The sequence below is a fragment of the Oncorhynchus kisutch genome, linkage group LG5 (genome assembly GCF_002021735.2).
Source record: "Oncorhynchus kisutch isolate 150728-3 linkage group LG5, Okis_V2, whole genome shotgun sequence".
NCBI lineage: Eukaryota > Metazoa > Chordata > Actinopteri > Salmoniformes > Salmonidae > Oncorhynchus > Oncorhynchus kisutch.
The window spans coordinates 33,899,204-33,924,782 of NC_034178.2; the positions used below are offsets into that span (position 1 = coordinate 33,899,204).

Sequence of the window (25,579 nt, forward strand, 5' to 3'; positions counted from 1 at the left end):
TAGAATACTAGTGTCGACATCAAAACTATGAAACAACACACATGTAATCATGTAGTAACCAATTAAAGTGTTAAGCAAATGAAAATATATTTTATATTTCAGATTCTTGAAAGTAGCCACTCTTTGCCTTGAAGAAAGTTTTGCACACTCTTGGCATTCTCTCAACCAGCTTCATGAGGTAGTCACCTGGAACGCATTTCACAGGTGTGCCTTGTTGAAAGTTAATTTGTGGAATTTGTCTTCTTAATGCGTTTGAGCCAATCAGTTGTGTTGTGACAAGGTAGGGGTGGTATACAGAAGATAGCCCTATTTGGTAAAAGACCAAGTACATGTTATGGAACAGCTCAAATAAGCAAAGAGAAACAACAGTCCATCATTACTTTAAGACATGAAGGTCAGTCAATACAGAACATTTCAAGAACTTTTAAAGTTTCTTCAAGTGCAGTCGCAAAAACTATTAAGAGCTATGATGAAACTGGCTCTCATGAGGACTGCCACGGGAAAGGAAGACCCAGAGTTACCTCTGCTGCAGAGGATAAGTTCATTAGTGTTACCAGCCTCAGCAATTGCAGCCCAAATAAATGCTTCACAGAGTTCAAGTAACAGACACATCTCAACATCAACTTTTCAGAGACTGCATGAATCAGGCCTTCATGGTTGAATTGCTGCAAAGAAACCACTATTATAAGACACCAATAAGAAGATGGACATTAGACCGGTGGAAATCTGAATTTTAGATTTTTGTTTCCCACCACTGTGTCTTTATGGCACGCAGAGTAGGTGAACGGATGATCTCCGCATGTGTAGTTCCCACTGTGAAGCATGGAGGAGGAGGTGTGATGCTGTGGGGGTGCTTTGCTGGTGACACTGTCTGTGATTTATTTAGAATTCAAGGCACACTTAAAACCTCTCAGGGATTGGCGTCCCCCTAGCAGGACAACTTCCGGTGAAACTGGAAGGTGCGCAATTCAATAAATAATCATAAAAATTATGGATATTAAACATTTAGGTACATAGAAGAGTTTTATATTGGTTGAAAGCTTACATTCTTAATCTAACTGCACTGTCTGATTTACAGTAACTATTACATAGAAAACATGCCATGCGATTGTCTGAGGACGGCGCCCCACATCAAAATATTTTTCCACCGGCACAGGTTTCATAAATTCACAAATAGCTATTAAATATTCACTTACTTTTAAAAAATCTTCCTCTGATTTGTCATCCAAAGGGTTCCAGCTAAAACATTTTTTTGTTAGATCAAATCCTTCTTTATATCCCAAAAAGTCTGTTTATTTATTGCCATCGATTTGGTTAATCCTCTTTTTTTAAATGCAGAGAAAATTCATCGGAAAATCTACCCCTAGACTTTGTTTCAACAAGTCAAAATACGTTTCTATTTACTCCTCAGATACCCTAAAATGTAATCAAACTATAATATTTCTTATGGAAAGAAGTATGTTCAATAGGAAACCAATTTTAGCAGGTGCATCTTGTCATCATGGCGCGCCCAAACACACATTTCCAAGAATGTGTCCCTGTACTAAAACTAATATTTCTTATTTGTTTTGGAAGTTACAAGCCTGAAACTTTGAACATAGACTGCTGACACCCTGTGGAAGCCATAGGAATTGCATCACGGGAGCTACAATTAAGTATGCCCCTATACTTTCCATTGTAAGAGCATAGTCTCTCCCCCAAAAAATTCTGGTTGGTTTTTCTTTGGATTTTCTCCTACCATATCTATTGTGTTATAGTCTCCTACATTATTTTAAAATTTCTACAAACTTCAAAGTGTTTTCTTTCCAGTTATATGCATATCCTGGCTTCAGGGCCTGAGCAACAGTCAGTTTACTTTGGGCACATCAGTGGAAATTGAAAAAAAAGGGTCCTAAAAGGTTTTAACCAGTATGGCTACCTAAGCATTCTGCCATCCCATCTGGTTTATGCTTAGTGGGAATATAATTTGTTTTTTTAACAGGACAATGAACCAACACACCTACTGTACATGCTGTGTAAGGGCTATTTGACCAAGAAGGAGTGATGGAGTGCTGCATCAGATTACCTGGCCTCCACAATCAACCTACCTCAACCCAATTAAGATGGATTGGGATGAGTTGGACCGCAGAGTACATAGAGTGAAGGAAAAGCAGCCAACAACTGCTCAGCATATGTGGGAACTCCTTCAAGACTGTTGGAAAAGCATTCCAGGTGAAGCTGGTTGAGAGAATGCCAACAGTGTGCAAAGCTGTCATAAAGGCAATGGGCGGCTACTTTGAAGAATCTAAAATCTAAAATCTATTTTGATTTGTTTAACACTTTTTTGGTTACGACATGATTCCATATGTGTTGTTTTATAGTTTTGATGTTTCAGTGTTAAAAAATAAAGAAAAATTAATGAGTAGGTGTGTCCAAATATATATATACAGTATATATATATATATATATATATATATATATATATATATAGCGAAAGGGGCGTTTCTTCAAAGTGCATGTGGAGGAGGTAAGAAGGGGATTGCCGCTGAGGACAAATTCAGCTGTCAGAGACGTGGTGTTCTCACTGGAGTGTCAGCCGGCTATCATGGAATTAAACGAGGACAGCGCAGTAGAAATTCACGTTTGCTGATCCTTCCTGAATCTCTTCTATTTTCGTCGCATTCTTCCTTTTGTGAAGGTAAAATCCTATGCACATCCTCATCCTGTATCTTAGTTTTGCGAGGAGCATCCTCATCAAACGTCAATTGTCAAGGAAGTACAGTACGGCTAACCCATAAGTTGTAGCTAGCCTACCTCGACCTAACGTTAGTAGGCTACGGCTTCTACCGTTTTTATTGCATTGCATTTCAAGTTCACCAAAATGGGCCTGTATAGTAGAATTAAACCTGAAATTTAAGACGTCAAAATTTCAGAGTGTTTTAGACTCAAAGTGACATGGCAGCTGTGGGCAATACTGACACAATGTAACCAAGCGGTAAATGTGTGGTTTATGCGACTCCGTTGCATTTGACAGCTTCACTCAGGATGTAACCATGTATCCTAGCAAGCAGGCAAAGACTGGCAACGTAGCCCAACATTGTAATTACAATGTATCAATATAGTCATTGTCAAACAAATCTAATGTTTGGGATTAGTGTTAGAGTAAATGTAGGATTAGTCTAACTTTTAATCTGTATTGATTCATTTAGTTTCATCCTGATGATTCAGAAGCCTATCTCAAGCAATTGTTGCCTACATCAATGACAGCGTAGGTAAACAAGCCATGCAACAGTAAAATATAATTGTCAGATGGTTGTTTCTGATGGAGTCAGATAGACCTATTGCCACATTGTAGATGGCTATAGTATTTGCGTCTGTTTGGATGAGGTTTAAATTGGGGATGTTGATGACGAGGTGCGCTGCATGTTTACAAACAAGTGTTTTTCACTGGGGATTTGGACAGGAATTATTATTACTAATGGATAGGTCTACAGACATTTCCATTTGGACACTTCTGGGAATTAGAGTTGTAGGTTTGTCAATGTGTTCCATAAAGATGAGTGTGCTTGTGAATGTAGAGTTTTAAAATAGGCTTATATTTTCTTTGAGTTTTCGTTCATATAGCCTCTGTGGGCTATCACTCACTTCGCAGCTATCTGCATGAGCTGTGTTGGTTGTTGAACACTATCATTTGAAACAATTTATGATCAAGTCAAATTGACCTAAAACAAATGTGATGTACAAGAGGACCTCTGTCCTAAATTACTACTGTAATGGACTATCGCCCCATGCAAAAGCCCAGGGATATGTAAATGTTAAACAGATAATGAAAGCAAAGACAATTTAGATTACACCAGCTCTAGTTCAGAGGTTATATGGTGTCTTGTAGTGCATAGTATAACAAACGTCACCTATTAATGCATTTCATCCAATATGTTTTTCTGTTCAGGTTTGTTAATTTGAATGTAGCATCGAATTCTTAACTGTCAGTCAGAGGTTCTCAACAGAAGTGGTAGAGTGTCACTGCAATCAGTATGTCGTGACTTTGGCCCTGTGCTCTGACCAGTTTTTCTCAGGGCCGCATTCATTGGTACACACTGTTTCCATAATGATTTCAATCACTTTTTGACTGCACCTCTTTTGATTTGAACGAAACCTTACATACATGTTTGCCCATGGTAGAAGTGGTCTGAAAGTTACATTTTGGACCAGAATACCCAAACAATCAGGAGATAGAAGCACCTAAAGTTGACCCATTTTACATACCCTACCCCACAATGAGACGTCCATGTCTTCATCACGTCAAATATTTAAAAAAAATTGTAAACTCAAATTCATCTCATTTTCACATGTTGTAACTTAGACCCTATTTTACATCATCTGAGGTGTTTGTGTTGTGCCAGCCATGCATGCTCTTGAATACAGGGTGCGTGTCATTTCAATCATAGAAACAGAATTCTGAGAATGGACCTATCCCTTCAGACCACTGCAATTTAGCTGGTACTCTATTTAAATTGAAATTGAATTGAAATTGCAACTTCCAGTTACTACCAGAAAGATGGCTGACTTCCATAGGAATGTCTGTTCTATTATCTATATTTCTATGATTTCAATACGTTTCCTATGGAAGATTGACAGTTTAATTTAAAACAATAGATATTCCCACTCAAGTCAACATTCTATCATGTGTGGAGCTCCAACCAGCTTTGTGGTAGCACTTGAAAGTTTACATTTTAATTGTATTTTTATTTTAGTACAGTTATAAGCCACATGACACCCACCCTGTATTCAATAGTATACTGTGTCTCAACCGATGGTGTGCACATCACAAACACCTCAGACGATGTAAGATCGAGTCTGATCTACATACACTGAGCGTACAAAACATTAAAGACACCTGCTCTTTCCATGACATTGAGTGACCAGATTCATCCGGATGAAAGCTATGATCCCGTATTGATGTCATCTGTTAAATCCACTTCAATCCGTGTAGAAGGGGAGGATACAGGTTAAATAAGGATTTTTAAGCTTTGAGACAATTGAGGCATGGATTGTGTATGTGTGCCATTCAGAGGGTGAATGGGAAAGACAATATTTAATTTGTTTTGAACGGGGTATGTTGGTAGGTGCCAGGCGCCCCAATTTGTGTGTGTCAAGAACTGCAACGCTGCTGGGATTTTCACACTCATCAGTTTCTCGTGTGTCAAGAATGGTCCACCATCCAAAGGACATCCAGCCAACTTGACACAACTGTTGGAAGCATTAGAGTCAACATGGGCCAACATCCCTGTGGAATGCTTTCGACACCTTGTAGTGTCCATGCCCAACAAATTGAGACTGTTCAGAGGGCAAAAGGGGGTGAAACTCAATATTAGGAATATGTTCCTTTTTGTTTTGTCCACTCAGTGTATATGAACATGAACAATATCGTTATTCACGTGTTTGAGTAATTGACATAAAATATATATTTTTAATATAGAAATTATGAAATTTACCAACCCTTTTTGTGAGCTTTCAAATAATATACATCTCAACCATTTATATTTTTCAGTGATGTAGACATTGATGTCTCATGTTAGGGTCAACTTTGAGCACCTCCATCTCCTGAATGCTTTGGCATTCAGGTCCAAAAGGTTACTTTCTGACCACGTCTACCATGGGCAATCAATTATGGAAGGTTTTGCTGGAATCAAATGGAGTGCAGTCAGAAAGTGATTGAATTCAAATGGAATGACCCTTATTCAATTCTTGCTCTGTACTGCATTGTGTGTGAAAGATTTGGCTGTGTTGACACTAGAGGTCGAACGATTATGATTTTTCAAGCCTATACCGATTATCGGAGGACCAAAAAAGCCGATACCGATTAATCGGACGGTTTTTATTTATTTATTTGTAATAATGACAATTACAACAATACTGAATGAACTCTGATTTTAACTTAATATAATAGATCAATAAAATCAATTTAGCCTCAAGTAAATAATGAAACATGTTCAATTTGGTTTAAATAAGGCAAAAACAAAATGTTGGAGAAGAACGTAAAAGTGCAATATGTGCTATGTAAGAAAGCTAACGTTTCAGTTCCTTGCTCAGAACATGAGAACATATGAAAGCCTGTGGTTCCTTTTAACATGAGTCTTCAATATTCCCAGGTAAGAAGTTTTAGGTTGTAGTTATTATAGGAATTATAGGACTATTCCCCTCTATACCATTTGTATTTCATTATACTTTGACTATTGGATGTTCTTAGAGGCACTTTAGTATTGCCGGTGTAACAGTATACAGTAGCTTCCGTCCCTCTCCTCGCTCCTCCCTGGGCTCGAACCAGCAACACAATGACAACAGCCACCATCGAAGCAGCGTTACCCATGCAGAGTAAGGGGAACAACTACTAGAAGGCTCAGAGCGAGTGACGTTTGAAACGCTATTAGCGCGCGCTAACTAGCTAGCCATTTCACTTCGGTTAGACCAGCCTCATCTCGGGAGTTGATAGGCTTGAAGTCATAAACAGCGCAATGCTTGACATACAACGAAGAGCTGCTGGGAAAACGTAAGAAAGTGCTGTTTGAATTAATGTTTACGCGCCTGCTTATGCCTACCACTGCTCAGTCAGATACTTAGATACTTGTATGCTCAGTCAGATTATATGTAACGCAGGACACGCTAGATAATTTCCAGTAATATCATCAACCATGTGTAGTTAACTAGTGATTATGATTGATTGTTTTTATAAGACAAGTTTAATGCTAGCTAGCAACTTACCTTGGCTTACTGCATTCACGTAACAGGCAGTCTCCTTGTGGAGTGCAACGAGAGAGAGGCAGGTCGTTATTGCGTTGGACTAGTTAACTGTAAGGTTGCAAGAGTGGATCGCCCGAGCTGACAAGTTGAAAATCTGTCGTTCTGCCCCTGAACAAGGCAGTTAAACCCACCGTTCCTATGCCGTCATTGAAAATAAGAATGTGTTCTTAACCGACTTGCCTAGTTAAATAAAAGTATAAAAAATTAAAAATCGGCAAATCGGCGCCCAAAAATACTGATTTCCGATTATTATGAAAACTTGAAATCGGCCCAAATTAATCAGCCATACCCATTACTCTGTCGACCTCTAGTTGACACCCTTCGTTCGCCTATCTCGACACACAAATACACACAGCATGCACCAAACTGTTTGTTTGATTGTTTAATATGTAAACATGGGCCATATCTTGGCATACAATAGCAATGCTTACTTCCCATTCTCCACACTGTACAAATCCAATACATATCCATTCGCACACATGTTTGGCAACACTTTACCTTATGTTGCCATTATACCTATGTAACTACACTGTAGTTACTATAGTAGCAATGTTGTAATTACACGGTAATAGAGGTATAGGTTATTTAATACATAATATACAATTAAATATGCAGTATTTATCAGTGTAAATGACTGTACATCTGTGTGGTTTATTTGTCATGCTAACTCTTGTCTGTTCCATCTTTTCCAGGCACGGTCCTGGGTGAGGCAACATGTCGGACAAGATGTCCAGTTTCCTCCACATAGGCGACATCTGCTCCCTCTATGCGGAGGGCTCCACCAGTGGATTTATCAGCACTTTAGGGTATGTCTGTCTGCCTACTGTTTTACAGCTGCATATGAATCCCATCCCTCTCAACTTGAATTCTCATTGAAACCCCACTGATATTCATGAAAAACATGATCTTTAATTGAATAGATGCATGCCCATAGACTCATGTCTGTCACAGTACAGTACACAGCCAAGATCAGACACCAGTCTGTGCACATGTACGCATGCAAATACACAGACAGATCTCGGTACCAGTGGAAATATGAACCTTATTGGTGTTTGAAGCCAGGGAGACAGCTGGATCTACAGCCAAGGTGATAACGTAGAATAATGGAGGGATTTATAGTTAATTGCTTAGTCTGAGTCATGGCTTTTACTTCACAAGTTTAATCATGTTTGCTCCCCCAATGTTATTAGCAGAATAAATCCGTGCTAATTCCATTCTTATGGAAGAAACATCGTGGTGGTGAAGTGTATAATAAGAACAGCAAGATTGCAGAATTCTTGTCATTGAGGTGATACTGTTCTATGCCCTTAGAACACACTTTGATAAATGGCAAGGCAGAGAGTGTTTGGAACTGGACTGTGAGAGGCAGAGAGTGGTCACGTACTTTTGGAGTCCAGCTGATGCAGGATAGCAGTGGAAATGGGGAAAAAGAGAAGTGAGGGTGTTATTAGCAAATAAGAGAGTGAGATGGAGGAAAAAGGGTAAACCATAGGAAAGATGAGTGTCAGGGAAGAGAGGGATGGGGTTGAATGAGAAATGTTATACTGAATGGGATAGTGTCAATGGGACACGATGCAGGTGATGTCATATTGTGGGAGGTTTATGGGATGTGTTGGGTCTCCTCTTTCTCCCAAGTTGTACCGTTAGTAAACCCTGAAATAATGGGCCTAAGTGGCTTCAATTATTTTGCTTCCTGTGTTTGAATTTAAATATTGAGAGCTTATGCAATGAACTGTAAAATTGATCAAATGTAAACTTCAGTTCTTCCTCTAAGTGCTGATACCCATTTATCAAAGAGAATCAGAGAGCATTTTTGCACCTCAACTTTCATCACGGCCAAAGTGAGGGTTGAGGGAGATCATTGACTGAACCGTGACTGGATTCACAAAAGGCTGATGGACTTGACAACACTTCTGGAAGGTTATAAATTATTTCAGCCTCTAGTTCTCTGGCGTCAGAGCAGCTTGACTGCCTCCTGTTCCTCCTCCATTTTCTGCTCCTGCCATTTTGTTGTTCTTTTCCCTCAGTGAAAATGAACACAGCATCTGTATTGCCCTTTCTACTCTTAGCCTCCTCGTTTAGCAGTCTTAATCATACCTCATCACTATCTGGCCCTTGAGTCCGTTTCTGCCGTAACATTGACTCTTAACAGCATAATGAAGCCTTCTTGCTCCTTGCTCAAACCAGCAAGTTGTTGTAGCAAACACGTCTTAGTTGCCTAGACACTAGTGGTGGGGAGTTGAAACCAAAAGGATAGATTCCTCGATTCCTTGCCCGTCGACTCCCATTTCCGGGTGTCAAGCTAGGAATTGACTCTTAAGATTCAGTAGTTTTGCAACGGAGGAGACGAGTAGTTGCCATAAGCTACTTCCGAGAACACAAACTTGCATCTTTCACAGCACCTTTTAGCCATGGGTACACTCGCAATGGCTGCCTGGTATTGTGATGCAATAATTTCAATGATAATGTAGAATATACATTTAAATGATGTTAACTGATGTGGCTCATGCAATGGAATATCATTTTTGTAATGTCAGTTAAGTTGAATCAACAAATCACAGCACGTATTTTACTTCCTGCTTTGTGACACGCAGTTGCCAGAAACCATCTAACCAAACGTGGAACTCATGTCTAAAAATCACGATTTTGCTCATCTGCCATTTTTTTGGTTAATCTGTTTTTAATTCTGAAAATTATAGTAAATTATTAAACTTTTATAGCGCTTTTCATTAGACAGAATCTTAAAGCACTTGTTAAGCAAAATAAACAAGTTGTTCAAAAATAAGTGTAGGCTACAACAGTAGCTAGATCAAGTCTGTTTTGAAAGCTTCTTGAAGAATCCTGCAGATGGACAGCCGTGGTCATGAGAGGATCGGGAAGCGCATAGCTAGATGGTCACTCCATCAAAAAAATCACTCTGCTATCCGTAGCTATGATGCACTGGCTACAATGGCAAACCATGTGCGATCAGCTGATCAAACTTGCCCCAGCTAGCAGCCTAGTGCTAGCTTGTTTGAATAGCCATTATGGTAGCTAGTTTGCAGTTTGGGTGTAGGTGAAACTTTATGGAGTGAAAAGTACACAAATTCTTTAGGAATGTAGTGAAGTAAAAGTTGTCAAAAATATAAAAAGTAAAGTACAGATACCCCAAAAAACTACTTAAGTATTTTTACTTAAGTATTTTACACCTGTTACATTTTGAATGCTTAGCAGGAAAGGAAAATTGTCTAATTCACACACTTATCAAGAGAAAATCCCTGGTCATCCCTACAGCCTCTGATCTGGCAGACTCACTAAACACATGCTTTGTTTGTAAATTATGTTGGAGCGTGCCCCTGGCAATGTTGGAGCTTGCCCCTGGCTATGTTGGAGCGTACCCCTGGCTATGTTGGAGCTTGCCCCTGGCTATGTTGGAGCTTGCCCCTGGCTATGTTGGAGCGTACCCCTGGCTATGTTGGAGCGTGCCCCTGGCTATGTTGGAGCGTGCCCCTGGCAATGTTGGAGCGTGCCCCTGGCAATGTTGGAGCGTGCCCCTGGCAATGTTGGAGCGTGCCCCTGGCAATGTTGGAGCGTGCCCCTGGCTATGTTGGAGCGTGCCCCTGGCAATGTTGGAGCGTGCCCCTGGCAATGTTGGAGCGTGCCCCTGGCTATGTTGGAGCGTTCCCCTGGCTATGTTGGAGCGTGCCCCTGGCAATGTTGGAGCTTGCCCCTGGCAATGTTGGAGCGTACCCCTGGCTATGTTGGAGCGTGCCCCTGGCAATGTTGGAGCGTGCCCCTGGCTATGTTGGAGCGTGCCCCTGGCTATGTTGGAGCGTACCCCTGGCTATGTTGGAGCGTACCCCTGGCTATGTTGGAGCGTACCCCTGGCTATGTTGGAGCGTACCCCTGGCTATGTTGGAGCGTGCCCCTGGCAATGTTGGAGCGTGGCCCTGGCAATGTTGGAGCGTGCCCCTGGCTATGTTGGAGCGTACCCCTGGCTATGTTGGAGCGTATCCCTGGCTATGTTGGAGCGTACCCCTGGCTATGTTGGAGCGTACCCCTGGCTATGTTGGAGCTTGCCCCTGGCAATGTTGGAGCTTGCCCCTGGCTATGTTGGAGCGTACCCCTGGCTATGTTGGAGCGTGCCCCTGGCAATGTTGGAGCGTGCCCCTGGCAATGTTGGTGCGTGCCCCTGGCTATGTTGGAGCGTGCCCCTGGCTATGTTGGAGCGTGCCCCTGGCAATGTTGGAGCGTGCCCCTGGCAATGTTGGAGCTTACCCGTGGCTATGTTGGAGCTTGCCCCTGGCAATGTTGGAGCTTGCCCCTGGCTATGTTGGAGCGTACCCCTGGCTATGTTGGAGCGTGCCCCTGGCAATGTTGGAGCGTGCCCCTGGCAATGTTGGAGCGTGCCCCTGGCTATGTTGGAGCGTACCCCTGGCTATGTTGGAGCGTGCCCCTGGCTATGTTGGAGCGTGCCCCTGGCAATGTTGGAGCGTGCCCCTGGCTATGTTGGAGCGTGGCCCTGGCTATGTAGGAGCGTGCCCCTGGCTATGTTGGAGCGTGCCCCTGGCAATGTTGGAGCGTGGCCCTGGCTATGTTGGAGCGTGCCCCTGGCTATGTTGGAGCGTACCCCTGGCTATGTTGGAGCGTGCCCCTGGCTATGTTGGAGCGTGCCCCTGCCTATGTTGGAGCTTGCCATTGGCAATGTTGGAGCGTACCCATGGCTATGTTGGAGCGTACCCCTGGCTATGTTGGAGCTTGCCCCTGGCAATGTTGGAGCGTGCCCCTGGCAATGTTGGAGCGTGCCCCTGGCTATGTTGGAGCGTACCCCTGGCTATGTTGGAGCGTGCCCCTGGCTATGTTGGAGCGTGCCCCTGGCTATGTTGGAGCGTGGCCCTGGCTATGTTGGAGCGTGCCCCTGGCTATGTTGGAGCGTGCCCCTGGCAATGTTGGAGCGTGGCCCTGGCTATGTTGGAGCGTGCCCCTGGCTATGTTGGAGCGTACCCCTGGCTATGTTGGAGCGTACCCCTGGCTATGTTGGAGCTTGCCCCTGGCAATGTTGGAGCGTGCCCCTGGCAATGTTGGAGCGTGCCCCTGGCTATGTTGGAGCGTACCCCTGGCTATGTTGGAGCGTGCCCCTGGCTATGTTGGAGCGTGCCCCTGGCAATGTTGGAGCGTGCCCCTGGCTATGTTGGAGCGTACCCCTGGCTATGTTGGAGCGTGCCCCTGGCTATGTTGGAGCGTGCCCCTGGCAATGTTGGAGCGTGCCCCTGGCTATGTTGGAGCTTGCCCCTGGCTATGTTGGAGCGTGCCCCTGGCAATGTTGGAGCGTGGCCCTGGCTATGTTGGAGCGTGCCCCTGGCTATGTTGGAGCGTACCCCTGGCTATGTTGGAGCGTACCCCTGGCTATGTTGGAGCGTGCCCCTGGCTATGTTGGAGCGTGCCCCTGGCTATGTTGGAGCGTGCCCCTGGCTATGTTGGAGCGTGCCCCTGGCTATGTTGGAGCGTGCCCCTGGCTATGTTGGAGCGTGCCCCTGGCTATGTTGGAGCGTGGCCCTGGCTATGTTGGAGCGTGCCCCTGGCTATCCGTAGATTTTAAAAACAAAAAAAAAGGTGCCTAAATATAAGGAATTTGAAATGAGTTACACTTTTACTTTTGATTTTTAAGTATATTTAAAACCAAATACTTTAAAACTTTTACTCAAGTATTATTGTACTGGGCAACTTTCACTTTTACTTTAGTTATTTTCTAATAAGGTATCTTTACTTTTACTCGGGGTACTTTTTCCACCTCTGCTAGTTTGCAAGCTTGTTGATGAACTTGTATGATGACACCAAAGTTTTGGGACTATTCTTAGAAATCAGCATGTATCTTACTTGCTACTTTGTAACATTTGGCCAACACGATAATGTATCAGCTAGAGCGGTCAGCTGTGCTGCAGAACTCTGCACATTAATCATGGCAAAACAAACTGCCTTATCAGGAAAGCTAATTTGTGCTATTAGATAGAATTTCAATATGCTAGCTAGCTAGAGGGTGCATTAAGCATTGAATGTGTGAACTGCCGTTTTCATATGGATTGATTTGAGACTGGTTCAGCCAGCATGCAGACACTAGCTGGCACATTTCCATGCACATTTAGCCATGCACATAACTTATTTTTAGTGATCCTGTCTGACGTGAGACAATTCCGGTACTCTCGCAATGTCCACCCATTATGCCACCATTGACTTGAATGGGGACGCCTGTTCTATTCATTCTATTTCTATGGCAGCACACATGGTCAGGAGCGGAGGAGAGGAGAACATCTGGGTCTAAAAATGGTTCTTACGTTGACCGCGGTCATTTGGCTGGTCAATTACTGTCTTCCAAAATCCCATGACTGTCAATGCCCTACTTGACAGTGCTCGTTTGTCAAGTTGCCAACGTTGCACTGGTAATCACTTTTTTTTATATATAGAAACAGCAGGCAGTGTACAGGAGGCTGTGATGCTGTTGGTTGTCTCTGTGTATCATACTGACCACTGAGAGACAGCTGTATAATGAGCCACCTGGTCTGCAGCTGATTTAGAGAGGACTGTTCTGTTTGCTACTGTACCAGGGCCTATAATCTTTCCTTGGCTGGCTGCATCCTGGAACACAAAGCAAGACTGAAGCCCTCTGGTGATTTTACATATCCGCCATTACACGTCTTTACAGGCTCAAATCAAAGTTTATTGGCTGCATACACAGATTTGCAGATGTTATCACAGGTGCAACGGAATGCTTTTGTTTCTGGCTGCAGCAGTGCAGCCATCCCTAGCAGTACAAAACAATACACACCTAATCCAGAAGGTCCCCAAAGAATTTGCACAAAGTATCAGGACGAGCAATCAAAACGATCTCTGCATACAAATCCAGTTGAATGACATCTTGCAGGAGTCATTAATGCAGATAGGCCTGAATCTTTCCATTATCGGCACAATGCAGTTCATCCATGTGATACATGGACAAAATATTAGTAATTTGATATGTAAAACAAGTACAACTATCGTAACCCCATTCATTCCCCTTGGGGAGATGCTTACAGTGTATTTTTAAAAATCTAAACATAAGAATGTCCTACAGTACGATACATAGCCTACACACTGCATGGGCTATAAAAGGAAAATGCTGCTTGGACTGGATCCAGAACCCCATGGAGGTGTCATATTTATATTTCAGACTACCTGCTAAGCATCCTGTGTTTTGCAGCCAGGAGTAAATCTGACTGAGCTATTATGAAAAGGATTTTCATGGGTCTTATAACAGTGTAGTTACACTAATTACTACAGTAACGTTGTAGTTACATATTATTTTACTAAGTGCATTGTAATTGCAAAATAAGGGAGTTGAGCGTGTCTTGCTATTTCCCAGGTAGTATATGCCTCTTGTGTAATAAAGAAAAAGCACCCAACTTCGTCATTATTATTAGTTACAAAATATTAGCCCATTTAACATGTCAATACAATGTTGTGACTAGTGTAATTACAGCGTAACTATACATGTATGAGAGCAACAAATGTTATTAAAATGCTAGATCCTAATAGTGTAAATGCTTCAGCAGAATTCTCCAAGAACGAGGATCAATAACAGGCCTAATTCTGATTCTTGCATTGCTGCACCAACATAGGAATCAGTGTTCGAGGAATGCCAATCCCAGATGTTCAGGTGTTCAGATTCCAAGTGCCTCCAATATTAATTGAGCTGTGTTGGTTCATAAGGCACAATGGTTTTAGATGTTTAGGAGTTAAGTGTGAATAGGCGTGTATTAAGAACTATTATTTGTAATAATAAGGGGAAGAAAACGCAAGTTTTAACACCCTAAAAGTTTTATTCACAGGCAAAGCCCCAATCCTTTTGATATTTCACCAGCTTCTCCCAAAATAACCCCTCAAATATATATATATATACATTTAAGCCAGGAATCTCTGCCGAAGCTGTTCTTGCTCTGTTTATTTTTAGCTCAGAAGGTTTGGCTTAGGTCTGAGTGAGCAGACTGGCTTAGCATTGCTGTGAATGCCCTTACAGCAGGTAGCGGGTGAAACACAGCTCACATCCACTGTTTAGGCAGTTTGGTCTCAGGCCTTTATATCCTTATAGGTTCTCTCAATGTGCAGCCTCCAGAGAGGGCAGCTGGATGCCTCTGCTCTGCTTAGCCAAAATTGGGCATACTGAGTTTGATGGGCAGCTCCCACAGCAATCTGCCCTCTACAATTCTTGACCAATATTCCTTTTGTTGATACAATGAAGTAGTGGTATTATGCATTGTGATGCTGATTGGTGACACATGCAGGATAGCCTGGATCAAAATGACAGTCATGCTTAGGAGTGAAAGAGACGGGTGTAAACATGAAGATGGAGACTAAAGGGGCAATCTGCAGTTGCTACATCCATTTCTTGCAATTCTAAATTATGTATACCCATTGATTCTTAAAGAATATACCCCAGCAGAACCCCAAGTATTTAAAAATCCCTTTAAAGTATTGAGCGACTCAACATCATTATTTGTACTGTGTATGCACGTGCAGCAGTAGTATCCACTGCTGAGGAGGAAAATTGTAGCTGATGTTATTGTTTGTCTGTTTTTGGAGGCTAGATGGATTAATATTCTGAGTGTTTGACAGCTGTCATTGCTCCTCCTGTCCCCAGGCTTGTGGATGACCGCTGTGTGGTACAGCCAGACACAGGCGACCTTAACAACCCACCCAAGAAATTTCGAGGTAAGGACTATCACTCTGTTCAGTCTGCTGTTCAAGTGCAAGCACTCAACCAATATTGTTTGCTCAAACAATCAGCAAGGAGTTAAGGCATCGCTTCATGTGACTTTTTTTCACTATAGCTTGCTCTGTCAGTCCAAATCAAATAATACTTGTATTTGTCACATGCTTTGTAAACAACAGGGGTAAACTAACAGTGAAATGCTTACTTACGGGCCTTTCCCAACAATGCAGAGATTTTTAAAATAATTTTATAATAGCAAAATATTAACACAGGCAATAAATATACAATGAGTAACGATAACTTGGGATAAAGTGAATAGGCAACAGGATAGATTTTAAACAGTAGAAGCAACATATGTGATGAATCAAAAGAGTTAGTGCAAAAAGGGTTGATGCTGATAGTTCAGGTAGCTATTTGACCTCTTAAGCCCCTTTTTTTACCCCAATTTTAGCCTAAAATGAAATACCAAATCTAATTGCCTGTAGCTCAGGCCCTGAAGCAAGGATATGCATATTCTTGGTACCATTTGAAATTAAACACTTTGAAGTTTATGGAAATGTGAAAGGAATGTAGTAGAATATAACACAATAGATCTGGTTAAAGATGATTCAAGAATAAAAAAGCAGTTATTTTGTATTTTTTTGTGTACCATCATCTTTGAAAAAATGTACCATCATCTTTGAAATGCAAGAGAAAGGCCATAATGTATTATTCGCGCCTGGCGGGTTGAAATATGATTGTCTGTGTTTGTTTGATGGGGTGCTGTCCTCAGATAATAGCATGGTTTGCTGTCGCCGTAAAGCCTTTTTGAAATCTGACACGGTGGCTAGATTAACAAGAAGTAAAGCTTTAATTTGGTGTAATTGCACTTGTGATTGTATGAAAGTTAAATATTTCTAATAATTTAATTTGAATTTGGCGCTCTGCCATTTCACCGGATGTTGTCAAATCAATTCCGTTAACGGGATTAACTGTGCAGCTGTATAACTTTTTGGGGATCTGAGGGCCCATGCCAAATCTTTTCAGCGTCCTGAGGGTGAAGAGGCATTGTCGTGACTTCTTCACAACTGTGTTGGGGTGAGGGGACCATGATCATTCTTTAGTGATGTGGACACCGAGGAACTTGGACCTCTCTGCCCCCTCCATTACAGCCCTGTTGAAGTGGATGGGGGTGTCCTCTGCCCCATTCCTGTAGTCCATGATCAGCTCCTGGCACCACACTGCCAGGTCACTGACCTCCTTATTTGCTGTCTCATCATCATCGGCGCTCAGGCCAACCAACCTTGTGTCTTAAGCAAACCTAATGATGGTGTTGGAGTTGTCCGTGGCCACACAGTCATGGGTGAACAAGGAGTATAGGATGGGATAAAGCACGCACCCCAGAGGGGTCCCCGTGTTTAGGGTCAGCATGATGGATGTGTTGTTGCCTATCCTCACCACCTGGGGATGGCCTGTCAGGAAGTTCAGGATCCAGTTGCAGAGGGAGGTGTTTAGTCCCAGGGTCCTGAGCTTAGTGATGAGCTTTGGTATTGGACGCTGCAATAGTCAATGAACAGCATTCTCACAGTAGGTGTTCCTCTTGTCCAGTGTGGAGTGCAATAGTGTGGAGTGGATCTGTTGGGGCAATATGCGAATTGGAGTGGGTCCAGGGTGTCTTGGATGGTGTTGTTAATGTTAGCCATGACCAGCCTTTCAAAGCATTTCATGGCTACAGATGTGCTACAGGGCAATAGTAATTTAAACAGGGTATTTTGGTGATCTTGGACACACTATGGTGGTCTGCTTTAAACGTAGGTATTACAGACTGGGTAAAGGAGAAGATGAAAATGTTGCCAGCTCGTCAGCGCATATTTTGGGTATGCGTCCTGGTAATCCGTCTGGTCCTGCGCCCTTGTGAATGTTAACCTGTTTAAAGGTCTTACTCATGTTGGGTACAGAGAGTGAGATCATATAGTCCTCCGAAACAGCTGGTGCTCTCATGCATAGTTCAGTGTTGCTTGCCCCAAAGTGGGTATAGAAGGAATTTAACTCGTCTGGTAGGCTCGCGTCACTGTGCAGCTCACGTCTGGGTTTCCCTGTGTAATCCGTGATAGTTTGCAAGCCCTGCAAAATATGCTGAGCATCAGAGCCGGCACAGTAGGATTCGATCTTTGTCCTGTATTGATGTTTTGACTGTTTGATGGGTCATCAGACTTCATAGCGGGATTCCTTATAATCGTCCGGATTAGTTTCCCGCTCCTTGAACACGGCAGCTCCTACCTTTAGTTCTGTGTGGATGTTGCCTGTAATCCGTGGCTTCTGGTTGGGATATGTATGTAAGGTCAATGTGGGGACGACTTCATCGATGCGCTTATTAATGAAGCCGGTGACTGATGTGGTAAACTCCTCAATATTATAGGATGAATCCAGGAACATATTCCAGTCTGTGCTATCGAAACAGTCCTGTAGTGTATAATCTGCTTCGTCAGACCACTTCTGTATTGAGCACTGGTACTTTATATTTGAGTTTTCTGACAACTTCCGTATTGAGCACTGGTACTTCCAGTTTGAGTTTTTGCTTGTAAGTAGGATTCAGGATGATAGTTATGGTCAAATCTGCCAAATGGAGAGCTTTGTATGTGTTTCTGTGCGTGGAATAAAGGTGATCTAGAGGTTTTTTTTCACTCTAGTTGCACAGGTGACTTGCTGGTAAAAGTGAGTGTCCCCTGTTCTCTGATAACATTACACTGGACATGATCAGCTGGAAAAAGCTGTTTAGATTCTCTTCTCTGAGACCATCATCATTACATGGGGATTATAACTAAGTACTGTATGTTTAACCAAGTGGTTTGTGCTCCGTGTAACCATTAGATCAGCAGTAGTTGACACTGAGGAGATATAAAAGGTATTTTGAGACATGGAGATGTGACCCCTGCTCCTTTGTTATTAAATGTGAACTGGTGTCTTTGTGTAAATGAAGCTGTAATGAAGATAATTAACCTTGCGTTCACCTGCCACCCCTCAGCCCCTGACTGAAATGTGGCACTAGGCACAGTACAGTTAGTACACCACAATGTGTCACCTAGTGAGAGGCCTGTACCCTCTGTTTAACTCTGATGCCCTTTGTTCTTTCACCACTAAAAAGTAATGAGAAGTTTCATCTATATTATTTTATCTGGCAGTGGCAGCATTTAAGAATTAAGCTTTGTGCAAATGTATCAAATGTCTTTGGACTGTAAAACATTCTGTAAAGCGATTGATGGCGGAGTGCCATGTTTCTTATAGTTATTGAGGCTGACGTGTAGAACTAGCCAGATGCAGTCCATTTCCTGCAAATGTAAGCAGTGTGGATTACGCTAGGACATCTCTCAGAGCTAAGTGTTCAGAGACTGTCTAGAAGTCTGAAACAGGATTGTGTGTGAGTAAAATGTACTCTTTTCTGGCAGTTTCTCAAGGCATTCGTGATTCTTCTACTACAAGTTATGAGTCATGCTTTGATCAATGTTTAACATTAATGAACACAGCCCAGGGGTTCTTGCATTAGATCAGATTGATCTTCATACATCTTTCATGACAGGTCTGATAGACTTCACTGTTCATTTCCACATTTCCATCAACAGGTGAGCGAGCACTCAGTTAATATAGATTTATGCAGTAGTGCGGATGATGCATCCAACTGGGTGTTAGACTCCAATGTGTTTCCAGGGTTTGGTTTTGCCTGAGTGTTGCTCTCAGTAATGTTGTCTGTGAAGTCGCAAACTGTTTGGTGGTTTTGAGACATTTGTGATAGCCAAAAGCAACCCCTGGTGTCTTGGTTCCAATGCAAACCCTTATTCCCAGCTTGCTGTTATTGGGATTTAGATTTTGATAGGCTGAGGCAGCAGCAAAAAAAGTTTGTGTTTGTTATTTAGTTAACTTTGCTTTCACTGGAACTAGAGCTTCATATCTTCAGAGACATCTTAATTCATGAACAACAACACTGTCCTGAAATAAAACACTTTGATACATCTACGAGTGTATTTTGATGGCACTACTATGTATTAAACCCGACCACATTTAATACTTGGACATTCCGGAATTCACTTATTATTGCTTTAACATATCAAATCCAATGTATAGGTTTAGTCATTCAACAACATCAAATAGTCGGAGGACTCTGAAAAATTACTGTGATTATTGAAGTGAAAGTATATTGGGACTCGTGGGGTTCATCATAAATTGCCATGGCTGTTTGAACTGGCACTGTGTCAATCCTATTGCCATAGAAATGGCATATTGACCTTTCCCAGATGGAGATTTCAACGGTGGATGAAGTTATGCTGCAAAATTGCTATTTTTTAGCTCATGTTGAACACATAGGCTTGTGCGTAATGCAAATGCTGAATTTCATAATGTATTGTATACTGGCAGCCTACATAATAAGATAATAGACTACACTCTCATTTATAGCACTTTGATGAAAACTACATTAGGTTATTTTGGAGAAGCTATGAATTTGTATGATTGGATGGAAATTATACCAATATTCTGTTTTGAGCTTTATTCTCAGACTTATTCTCGGACTGTTACTTCCCCCCCCCACTAACTCAAAACCATACAGGCTAGATGTTATTGGGACTTTAAGACTGATCAGTGATGTGTCAGACAGTAAAGCACCTGGAGTGTTTACAGTAGAAGCCTCCCTGCATCTCAAGGTCAGTGCAGCAGAATGATTCTGGCATCAGCAGGGAGGGCCATCTGGGAGTGGTTGCGAGACTCCTGCTGATGGGCTCCTGGAGGCGCTGGTTGCATACTGTCTCGGTCTCTAATGGAGCCCTTTTCAAATGAGCACAAGGCCTTGGCAGGCCTCCAGAGCAGACCTTTAGTGAATTATTTTTTGAGTGAATTGACGTGATGAACAATGTGAGTTACATTTACTCGAATCAAGGTCATGTAAATTTAATTGACCTTTTTATTCCTGAAAATTATGAGCCCCACTTTACTTTATATAGCACATCCGTGTCATTGTCACACAAATCACTCTCTATTTGTGACTGACCAGCTCAATTTGGTCTTATGTAGCAAAATTAATTGAAATTGTGTTTTTTACATTGGATAAATGTAGAGATTCAGAGCGAGGAAAGGGTATATCATACACTAGTGTTGAGTAACAATGGGAAAGTAATTCTGCTTTGAAAGTGATAAATTTGTATCGCCACTTTTGAGAAAATGGCCCTTGAATGTTTTGGTACACCCACTAGAGTGCTCTTCTTTGTCTACACCCATTCAGCATCGTTCACAGCCTCTTAAGCTTTAGCCCCACCCATCTATTTAAGGATTCACATGTGAGGCCATGTGCTATATAGAGTGAGTACGGTAGTGTACTAAACAGACAAAGATTTCAAGACTAAAGGCCTTTATGGTAGACTGGCCAGACGGAAACTACTCCTCAGTAAAAGGCATGACAGACCGCTTGGCGATTGCAAAAAGGCACCTAAAGGACTCTCAGACCATGAGAAACAAAATTCTCTGGTCTGATGAAACAAAGATTGAACTCTTTGGCCTGAATGCCATGTGTCACATCTGGAGGAAACCTGGCACCATCCCTACGGTGAAGCATGGAGGTGGCAGCATTATGCTGTAGTGTTGTTTTTCAGCGGCAGGGACTGGGAGTCTAGTCAGGATCGAGGGAAAGGTGAACGGAGCAAAGTACAGAGGGATCCTTTATGAAAATCTGCTCCAGAGCGCTCAGGACCTCAGACTGGGGCAAAGGTTCACCCTCCAACAGGACAACGATCCTAAGCACACAGCCAAGACAACGCAGGAGTTGCTTCGGGAACAATCTCTGAATGTCCTTGAGTGACCCAGCCATAGCTCAAATCTGATCTAACATCTCTGGAGAGACCTGAAAATAACTATGCAGCGACGCTCCCCATCCAACCTGAAAGAGCTTGAGAGGATCTGCAGAGAAGAATGGGAGAAACTCCCCAAATACAGGTGTGCCAAGCTTGTAGTGTCATACCTAAGAAGACTGGAGGCTATAATCGATGCCAAACGTACTTCAACAAAGTACTGAGCAAGGGGTCTGAATACTTATGTAAATATGATATTTCATTTTCTTATTTTCAAAATGTTGCTAAAAAACACTTTTTGCTTTGTCATTATGGACTATGGGTAGATTGAGGGGAAAGACTTAGCAAAATGTGAAAGTTAAGAGGTCTGAATACTTTCCGAATACACTATATTGCACTCACTTGCACTGTAGCACAATGGAAGATGGTAAAGAGTCAATTTATTGCCTCTGGTTAGTTTGATGTCAATTGTATGTTTTGCCGTATGGATGTTTTTGTGTTTTTTTTAGTGCAGGAGCTCAAGATAATTTGAGGGACAGTGTCAATTCCTTCCTCTGAAGCAGCTGTCCAGACTCCTGCTAGAGATTGAACCATCCATGCATCAGGTTTCAGGCCTCTAACAGGACTCACCCAGATATGTCACTGCTTAGTATCGAGATAAAAGAGGAATCAATAGCTAGTAGCAGAGTACATTTTAGTTGTCTTTGTCGAGTCGTACTATACAGTTGAAGTCAGAAGTTTACATACACCTTAGCCAAATACATTTAAACTCAATTTTTCACAATTCCTGACATTTAATCCTCGTAAACATTCCCTGTTTTAGGTCAGTTAGGATCACCACTTTATTTTAAGAACGTGAAATGTCAGAATAATAGAGAGAGAATGATTTATTTCAGCTTTTATTGCTTTAATCACGATCCCAGTGTCAGAAGTTTACATACACTCAATTAGTATTTGGTAGCATTGCCTTTAAATTGTTTAACTTGGGTCAAACGTTTTGGGTAGCCTTCCACAAGCTTCCCACAATAAGTTGGGTGAATTTTGGCCCATTCCTCCTGACAGAGCTGGTGTAACTGAGTCAGGTTTGTAGGTCACCTTGCTTGCACACGCTTTTTCAGTTCTGCCCACAAATCTTCTATAGGATTGAGGTCAGGGCTTTGTGGTGGCCACTCCAATACCTTGACTGTGTTGTCCTTAAGCCATTTTCCACAACTTTGGAAGTATGACCATTGTCCATTTGGAAGACCCATTTGCGAGCAAGCTTTAACTTCCTGACTGATGTTTTGAGATGTTGCTTCAATATATCCACATAATTTTCCTTTCTCATGATGCCATCAATTTTGTGAAGTGCACCAGTCCTTCCTGCAGCAAAGCAGCCCCGCAACATGATGCTGCCACCCCTGTGCTTCACGGTTGGGATGGTGTTCTTCGGTTTGCAAGCCTCCCCCTTTTTCCTCCAAACATAACGATAGTCATTATGGCGAAACAGTTCTATTTTGGTTTCATCAGACCAGAGGAAATTTTTCCAAAAAGTACGATCTTTGTCCCCATGTGCAGTTGCAAACCGTAGTCGGTCTTTTTTATGGTGGTTTTGGAGCAGTGGCTTCTTCCTTGCTGAGCGGCCTTTCAGGTTATGTCGATGTAGGACTTGTTTTACTGTGGATGTAGATACTTTTGTACCTCTTCCTCCAGCATCTTCACGATGTCCTTTGCTGTTATTCTGGGATTGATTTGCACTTTTCTTACCAAAGTAAGTTAATCTCTAGAAGACAGAACGAGTCTCCTTCCTGAGCGTTATGACGGCTACATGGTCCCATGGTGTTTATCCTTGCGTACTATTTTTTTGTACAGATGAACGTGGTACCTTCAGTTATTTGGAAATTGCTCCCCGGGATGAACCAGACTTGTGGAGGTCTACAATTTTTTTTCTGAGGTCTTGGCTGATGTCAAGCAAAGAGGCACTGAGTTTGAACGTAGGCCTTGAAATACATCGACAGGAAAACCTCCAATTGACTCAAATGATGTCAGAAGCTTCTAAAGCCATGACATAATTTCTTTGAATTTCCAACTTAGTGTATGTAAACTTCTGACCCACAGGAATTGTGATACAGTGAATTATAAGTGAAATAATCTGTCTGTAAACAATTGTTGGATAATTACTTGTGTCATGCACAAAGTAGATACCCAAACCGACTTGCCCAAACTATAGTTTGTTAACAGCACATTTGTGGAGTGGTTGAAAAACGAGTTTTAATGACTCCAACCTAATTGTATGTAAACTTCCGACTTCAACTGTATGTTTTCGTGCCGCTGTTGTTTATTTTCTGGCCTTACCATTCTCATTTTTGATTGAGAATAGTCCTACATGACGTCTTTAGCCACATTTCGGAATTGTGTTTCTGCTAAATGGCTTGCATTGTCAAGATGGTGAGCTGTTTTTGTTGTGGTTTGCACAACTGTTGTTTCGGTTCCCCAAATAGCTATAGTAGACATGAGCACTACTGGACATTCGTTTATTTAGTCATCTAGGCTCGAATGGATGAACCTTAGTTGCAGCAATGGGAGTGACTAAAGTTATCTGGACTGATGTTGTACTGGGCAGTTATACTGTAGGGCGGTTATACTGTATACTGAGTATTGGTAGACATTGGCAGCAGGGTCCATTCCTATCTCCAGCTCCTTTTCCCACTGACCTCCCTGCCTTATTTGGCAATGTTGTCTAACTGGCGAAAAATGAAGAGGAAGGAAGAATTCTGCTTTTAGGAAAGAGAGCAAATCTCAGATGCACTTAATTAGAGACTAGGCTACCTAGGAACTTTTCAGTTGTCTTGATCCTGCCCTCCCTGCTAAACATCTGTCCTAAATGTTAATATTCTTTCTCTTGGTCAGAAATAGAGCACAAGGTCCTGCACAGGTTAACCCCCCTTGACCTTTCCCACCATGTCCAGCCCTGTCTTGTGCTTTTGTATTATAGTAATACATCATGGTGTTTGATTAGATGCAAGACCAGGCAGTTCATTTTAGCAAGACAAGTGCAAAGTGTATTCATGCCACAGTACAGAAGGAAAACCATATGCTGATTTCCTGGAACCAAACCAGACCTTACATCTCTGACATACAGAAACACACTCACTCAGGGAGCAGCATTCTGTGCTTGGTTGGAGATTGATCAATACTCAACTGTGATACTAAACTCAGCAAAAAAAGAAACGTCCTCTCACTGTCAACTGCATTTATTTTCAGCAAACTTAACATGCATAAATATTAGTATGAACTTAAGAAGATTCAACAACTGAGACATAAACTGAACAAGTTCCACAGACATGTGACTAACAGAAATGGAATAATGTGTCCCTGAAAAAAAGGGGGGGTCAATATCAAAAGTAACAGTCGGTATCTGGTGTGGCCACCAGCTGCATTAAGTACTGCAGTGGATCTCCTCTTCATGGACTGTACCAGGTTTGCCAGTTCTTGCTGTGAGATGTTACCCCGCTCTTCCACCAATGCTCATTCATTCAACGATAAATGAAAATCCGACCATCACCCCCGACCAAATCACCATCACCCCACCGCGACTCGTCAGTGAAGAGCACCTTTGCGAGTCCTGTCTGGTTCAGTGACGGTGGGCTTGTGCCCATAGGCGACGTTGTTGCCGGTGATGTCTGGTGAGGACCTGCCTTACACAGGCCTACAAGCTCTCAGTCCAGCCTCTCTCAGCCTATTGCGGACAGACTGAGCACTGATGGAGGGATTGTGAGTTCCTGGTGTAACTTGGGCAGTTGTTGTTGCCATCCTGTACCTGTCCCGCCGGTGTGATGTTCAGATGTACCGGTCCTGTGCACGTGGTCTGCCACTGCGAGGACAATCAGCTGTCCATCCTGTCTCCCTGTAGTGCTGTCTTAGGCGTCTCACAGTAAGGACATTGCAATTTATTGCCCTGGCCACATCTGCAGTCCTCATGCCTTCTTGCAGCATGCCTAAGGCACGTTCACGCAGATGAGCAGGGACCTTGGGCATCTTTCATTTGGTGTTTTTCAGAGTCAGTAGAGAGGCCTCTTTAGTGTCCTAAGTTTTCATAACTGTGACTTTAATTTCCTACCGTCTGTAAGCTGTTTGTGTCTTAACGACTTTTCCACAGGTGCATGTTCACTAATTGTTTATGGTTCATTGAATAAGCGTGGGAAACAGTGTTTTAACCCTTTAAAATGAAGATCTGTGAAGTTACTTGGGTTTTTACAAATTTTCTTTGAAAGACAGTGTCCTGAAA

At 42.4% G+C, this 25,579-nt stretch overlaps 1 protein-coding gene across 10 annotated transcripts in view; it reads left to right on the forward strand.

Annotated features, from left to right (window-relative positions):
* The first annotated feature begins 2,529 nt into the window (after positions 1-2,529).
* itpr1b (inositol 1,4,5-trisphosphate receptor, type 1b) overlaps positions 2,530-25,579 on the forward strand; it is a 148,130-nt gene continuing 125,080 nt past the window's right edge. For 7 of the 10 annotated variants that reach the window (XM_031824912.1, XM_031824913.1, XM_031824915.1 and 4 more), the window contains exons 1-3: positions 2,531-2,677; positions 7,473-7,586; positions 15,431-15,501. In XM_031824912.1, the coding sequence (XP_031680772.1) occupies positions 7,495-7,586; positions 15,431-15,501 (163 nt within the window). In that variant the 5' untranslated portion in view covers positions 2,531-2,677; positions 7,473-7,494. Of the gene's footprint in view, positions 2,678-7,472; positions 7,587-15,430; positions 15,502-25,579 lie in introns of all 10 variants that reach the window. The other 3 variants (XM_031824920.1, XM_031824914.1, XM_031824917.1) reach the window with 1 other exon arrangement.